At 37.7% G+C, this 6,770-nt stretch overlaps 1 protein-coding gene across 1 annotated transcript in view; it reads right to left on the bottom strand.

Moving 5' to 3' along the window:
- Positions 1 to 5,122: 5,122 nt before the first annotated feature.
- TMEM211 (transmembrane protein 211) overlaps positions 5,123 to 6,770 on the bottom strand; it is an 85,775-nt gene continuing 84,127 nt past the window's right edge. Inside the window, exon 3 of the mRNA XM_039362251.1 lies at positions 5,123 to 6,195. Within this exon, the coding sequence (XP_039218185.1) occupies positions 5,969 to 6,195 (227 nt within the window). The 3' untranslated portion in view covers positions 5,123 to 5,968. The remainder of the gene's footprint in view (positions 6,196 to 6,770) is intronic.

The following is a 6,770-nucleotide window of genomic DNA, read 5'->3' as shown; positions in this document are numbered from 1 at the left end:
TGGTGACCAAAATTGGCTGCAGTATCCCAGGTCTGGCCTCACTAGGGTTTTCTAAAGGGGTATTAGTATTTTGTGTGATCTTGATTCTACGCCTCTGTTTATACAACCCAGGATTGTGTTAGCTTTTTTGGCTGCTGCTGCACACAGCTGGCTCATAGTCAAGTGATCGTCCACTAGGACTCTGAGGTCCCTCTCACAGTGGCTGTTTTCAAGCCAGGTTTCATCTAATCTGTACTTAAAATAAATGGTCACTGTAATAAACAGTCAAAATGAAGTTTTAAAATCACGTACCACACATATTGCAACTTTACTACTGGAAAGAACTGGCAATTATCAAGAAAACCACATTTTTTTTCCCAGTGCAAAAGTGATATTCCCCAAACAGAGCACCAAGGATTGTTAAGAGAATTACAGCATCCACTGGAATAATACGTAGGTTATCACCGAACCATTTCATAAATTCCTTTTTTTTTTGGTAGCGTTTTGTAAAATAAAATTGCTAGGTTGCTCCTTCCTATCACTTCTACCAAGAATTCAATTTAATATAAATGTGCTGCCTTTAGAATCCACGTGGCTGCTTATTTCAAAGCAATCGTAATAAAAAGAACCCCGCTGTTCTCTTGAATGAATTAAGTACTGCTCAGATCAATAATAATTCAATATTATTAACCATTCTTTTTCATCTGGAAATTGAAAATGAGATTTTGCTCAAGGAACAGGAAAACGACGGCACATTTTGCTGACAATGACTTGCTTTATTACAATACAATCTTGGCAAATTAGGAAATTCAGATTTTAAGCCACTGGAAATAGTTGTTCAACAAACACAGGGGTGGTGGTTAATATTTTAAAAAAAAGGAGGCACTGTGACAAAAATACAGAAACCACAGTAATGGAAAATACAGCTTTTTGTTACACGTAAAACTATTTACATCTATTTATATTTATATATATTTATATAGTTAGACTACTTGAACCTGAACTGGTAATTTTTGCTTTTTTTTAAAAAAAAAGGAAGAAACGATATTATGCACATTTGAAATAGCAGATTTCTTAAAATTCCTCAGTATGAGCAATTTATACGATCCAGTTGATATGCAACTTTCACCAGAAACTTGATCTCTAAGGATGACTTACATTTTCCTTCAACCGAAGATCCCAAGTTTCATTGGGATCTTACAGGGAAGCGTTTGTGTTTGGTCACAACCCCAATACAGGTAGTCCTCGACTTAACAGCAGTTCATTTAGCGACCGAAGTTACAACAGCACTGAAAAAAATTGACTTATGACTGTTTTTCACACTTAACAACCACTGTATCATCCTCAGGGTCACACAATCAAAATTGGCAACTGATTTATATTTTACGACAGTTGTGTGATCCCCTTTTGCGACCTTCCGACAAGCAGAGTCAATGGGGAAACCAGATTCGCTTAACAGACACGTTACTAACAGAACAACAGAGTTGGACGGGACCTCAGAGGTCATCTAGCCCAACCCCCCCCCCCCGCTCAAGCAGGAGACCCTAAACCATTTCAGACAAATGGTTGCCCAATCTCTAACTTAACAACTGCAATGATTCACATTAACCACTGGATCAAGAAAGGTCATAAATTGGGGCGACCACTTGCTTAATGAATGTCTCGCTTAGCAACCTAAATTTTGGGGCTCAATCGTGGTCGTAAGTCAAGGACTAACTGTTGTTGCATTCACACCACTTGGGAATTACAAAAGGGGATCCGTTGAGGTATGTGCAGGCGCAATTCTGCGCATGGCTTTGAACATCTGGAGGCAGGAAGCACGAAACAGCTGGACTTCCTGACTCTACCTTATTTTTTTTCTCTCTAAACATCGAGGCTGTTTTGGTGACTTATCACAAGAAAAAAAGGGCTGGATGCAAAGTTTTATCTTTCTCCATTCTTTTAGAATAGAGGATTTTTTACACCCGAAATACACTTTCTTGAAAACACACCCACAAGTAGACAACTGATTTCATGCATCTTTTTACAGGGGAAGAACATGTTTGCCCAGTTTTTATTCTATCCACGCGGCAAAGACCTGCAGAGTCAATTTTTGAAATGTCCGTTCCTGATGTTTCCACTGTTTTTTATCAAACCGTACTGGCTTATTTTGTGTTGCTTTAAAAAAAGGAGTTTAAAATAACGTTTAAAAAATACAAAATGGAAGCATCGATCTACATTTTCCGATATAAATTTCCAGAGGTGCGAGAGGGAAGCACTTTTGACATCAGGGTGACATCCGAGTTCTAGAAACAGTTATAAATACTAAAAGGTGGTCGTTGCCACAGAATCTTACGGGAATTCTTAAAAATTTCGGAGCGTTCCGAAGAAACTTCACATATGGCACCAAAATCCACTCACCAAAGTTGGTTTTCCGATTTCCGGGGGGGGGGGGGAGAGAGAGAAAAGAAAAGAAAAAAAAGGACTTATGCATACCGACAAATCACTTTTCTAATGAAACACTAAAGCGAATTGTAAACATTACAGAAACTGTTTTTTTTTTTTAGAACCATAGACGTGTAGAGAAATGCAAATACATTTTTACAACACTGCACGTTTTCACTGGCTGATGAAGCGTTTGACTAAAATGTTCACTACTGATCCCACGGTGTAACACGTGTTTATCGTTTAAAAAAAAAAAGGCACAGTTTGGTTAAGAAAGAAAGCATTCTGCAATTATTCGTTTTATTTCAGGCTCTTTCTCAGTCCCTCCTCCTCGTCATTCACACGCTGCTTTTCCAATGTTCCTCGCCTTCTGAAAGAGCACTTTCCAAAACGCTCCAGTCATTTGTAGTTGTCGTCGACGTTGGTCATTGATATCCAATTTAGAGATTAAGCTGCGGGCACTGAGTTCAAGAAGCAAAAAGAGCACAGATAACCCTCAACTTACGACTGTTTTGTTTAGTGACCCTTCCAAGTTAAAACGGCATTGGAAAAAAAAGTGACTTATAATAACAAAGTTGAAGGGACCTTGGAGGTCATCTAGTCCAACCCCCTGCTCAGGCAGGAAACCCTATACCATTTCGGACAAATGGCTGTCCAGTCTCTTCTTTAAAACTTCCAGTGTTGGAGCATTCACAGCTTTTGGAGGCAGGTTGTTCCACTGGTTAATTGTTCTCACTTTCAGGAAATTTCTCCTTAATTCCGAATTGCTTCTCTCCTTGATCAGTTTCCATCCGTTGCTTCTCGTCCTGCCTTCAGGCGCCTTGGAGAATAGCTTGACTCCCTCTTCTTTGGGGCAGCCCCTGAGATACTGGAAGGCTGCTATCATGTCACCCCTCATCCTTCTCTTCATTAGACTAGACATACCCAATTCCAGCAACCGTTCTTTATATGCTTTAGCCTCCAGTCCCCTAATCATCTTTGTTGCTCTTCTCTGCACTCTTTCTAGAGTCTCAACATCTTTTTTACATCATGGTGATCAAAATGGGTGGACTTCAATTCCCAGAATACCCAAAATAGCCTGCTTTAAGATGAGTGGAATTCTGGGATTAGTCCAGCCATCTGTTAAAGTTTCCAAGTTTGAAAAACACTAAATTAAACCCTACTGCCAATCTTGCTCACATCTCTTAAAACCCCTGAACAATAGCCACAATAGAACAATTAACCAGTGGAACTCCTTGCCTCCAGAAGTTGTGAATCCTCCAACACTGGAACTTTTTAAGAAGAGACTGGACAGCCATTTGATCTGAAATGGTATAGGGTTTCCTGCCTGAGCAGGGGGTCGGACTAGATGACCTCCAAGGTCCCTTCCAACTCTATTATTATTATTATTATTATTATTATTATTATTATTATTATTATTATTAAGCTATTCTCCAAAGCACCTGAAGGCAGAACAAGAAGCAACGGATGGAAACTAGTCAAGGAGAGAAGCAACCTAAGGAGAAATTTCAAGACGATGAGAACAATTAACCAGTGGAACAACCTGCGTCCAGAAGCTGTGAATGCTCCAACACTGGAGGTTTTTAAAGAAGAGACTGGACAGCCATTTGTCTGAAATGGTATAGAGTTTCCTGCCTGAGCAGGAGGTTGGACTAGATGACCTCCAAGGTCCCTTCCAACTCTGTTTTTCTGTGATATATGAAGCTAACCAGCTCAAGCAAGGTAGCACAGATAGGCTGCTACATGGATGTTACTCAAAGCCCCTATTATTTGCGGGCTAAAAGATCTGCGCTGCTTGTCCTTCTGACTTTTTAAGTCCAATTCAAAATCTTGCCTTTTGTGTTTAAAACTTGTAACAATGCCAGTCCAGAGTTCTCGAAAAGTCCATCTTCAGCTGGGGGGTTACCTGGACTAGTCCCGATTTATGAAACGACCTCTCTTTTTGTGTCCAGCTCGCGACACAACTGCATTTAAAAATCGCTTTAAAAAAAAAACACTTTTCATTTTCTAGTCTTTAACTGTGCATCATGTCTGTCTTGGGGATTGTTTTTATTCTGTTTTTGCAACTGCTCCGAATTCCTTTGAGATTCTTAAAAGAAGAGGCGTATAAACACTATATAAACTGAGCAAAATCCAGACCCATATTCAGTATCCCACACTCAGGAAGGATATTTTAAACTAGTGGGGTTTTTTTTCTCCAATCTTGGACACTTGACAACGGGTGGACTTCAACCCCCAGAATTCCCCAAATAGCCTGGGATTAGTCCACTCATCTTAAAGTTTCCACAGTTTGAAAAACACTAAATTAAACCCTACTGCAAATCTTGCTCACATCTCTGAAAACCCCTAAACTATAGCCACAGATTTCTCAATAGACATTATCTGCAAAAACGTTAACATTAAATTTTAACGAATGACTTTGGACTATTGGAAAAGAATGCCCCTTTTAGTACTGGCACACGCTGATTTAAGAAAGAATAAAAGAGAGGTGTGTATGTGTGTGTGTGTGAGAGACAGAGGGACAAAAAGAGAAAAAGAGAGAAAGAGAAAAAGAGAGAGAAAAGGGGAAAGAAAAAGAGAGGGAGAAAGAGAGAGACAGCGAAAAAGAGAAAGAGACAGAGAAAAAGAAAGTAAGAGAGACAGAGAGGAAGAGAGGAAGGAAAGAGAAAAAGAGAGACAAGAGAAAGAAAAAGAGGGAGAAACAGAGAGAGAGAAAGAAAGAGAGAGGGGAGAGAGAGAGAGAGAGAGAAGAGAGAGAGAATGAGCAGGGGGTTGGACTAGATGTCCTCCAAGGTCCATTCCAACTTTATTATTATTATTATCATCCTTGATTTGCCTCTGAGTAGGACCTTAAATCCACATGTATCCCATGTTGGATATTGGATTCACACACTCGACAAGGTAAAACTGTGCGGGATCATGTGTAGTTTTTACAGTCCATCCCATTGTCTGTCACATCAGTTCCTCAAAATAGTTCCTTGTGACTTCAGCCCTGCAAATAAGCTGAGCCACTAAGGATGCTGTATTTATTTGGGCAATGTAATTTGCGAAATAAAATAAAATAAAATAAAATAATAAAATAAAATAATAAAATAAAATAATAAAACAAAATAAAATAATAAAACAAAATAATAAAATAAAATAAAATAAAATAAAATAAAACGAGGCTCTCGAGTTTAAAAACAAGCTGGTTCAAAAAACACCCCCAAAACGTTCAAATATTCAACAGTAAGCTATAAAAACCAGAGCTGAAGCCTTTTAAAAAAAAACAAAAAACAAAAAAAAATGATTTGAGTTGCCAAAGAAACAGGGAGGTAGATATTGAGGATAAAAACCGGATTTCGTTCTTTCGGAAGCATTTGGCATTCAGGCTTGAAAAGGTTTGAGGTGACCCGAACCCAGAACTTGGCAAGTCTTATTGCAGAACCAGGGAGCTGATCACCAACATATTTGGAGTTGATTTGAAGTGACTTCAACACACTTTCATTCTTCTTCTCTTTTTTTGCCTCAATGCTCCAAGGAAGCACCTGCAAATTTCCAACCGGAACATCTTGATTGTGAAATATTACAAAATGGTAGGAATCGGAGTGGGGTAAGGGTGATCTTTCGGTGCATATTTTGCGAAAAAGGGCAAAAAGACAGACAGCATCACCCCAACTATTGCCAACATGTAACCCCAGCCCAGCTGGCAACTCCCTGCATAGTAAATGCTCGAATCCTCGCAATGCGTCCTGACGGCCGAAGAGCCGAGTCCAAACGGATACACCAGCAGGCCGAATCCCATGATGAACACTAGGAGCGGGAGGAGAAGACGAGAAGGAGAAAGAATTAACATTTCAAAGCATAAAATATTTGGCGAAGTTCATATCTCTATCTTTATGTGTCTATATACCTATATTTATTATATCTATTTATCTGTATCTATTTAGCTATATCTATATCTATTATATCTATATTCATATCCATATTTAGATATCTATATCTATATCTAGATATCTATATCAATATCTATCTATATCTATATTTATATTTATTATATCTAGACTATATCTAGATATCTATATCTAAATATCTAATATCTAGATATCTATATCAATATCTATCTATATATCTATATATATATTTATTATATCTATATATCTATATCTAGATATCTATATCAATATCTATCTATATATCTATCTATATATTTATTATATCTATATATCTATATCTAGATATCTATATCAATATCTATCTATATTTATATTTATTATATCTAGACATCTATATCTAGATATCTATATCTATATGTATATAGATAGATATCTATATCTAGATATCTAGATATATCTAAATATCTATATCAATATCTATCTATATATCTA

The sequence above is a fragment of the Crotalus tigris genome, unplaced genomic scaffold (assembly GCF_016545835.1).
Source record: "Crotalus tigris isolate CLP2741 ecotype Arizona unplaced genomic scaffold, ASM1654583v1 scf7180000019405.536791, whole genome shotgun sequence".
Taxonomy (NCBI): Eukaryota; Metazoa; Chordata; class Lepidosauria; order Squamata; family Viperidae; genus Crotalus; species Crotalus tigris.
This window is presented reverse-complemented; position numbering and strand designations above follow the sequence as displayed.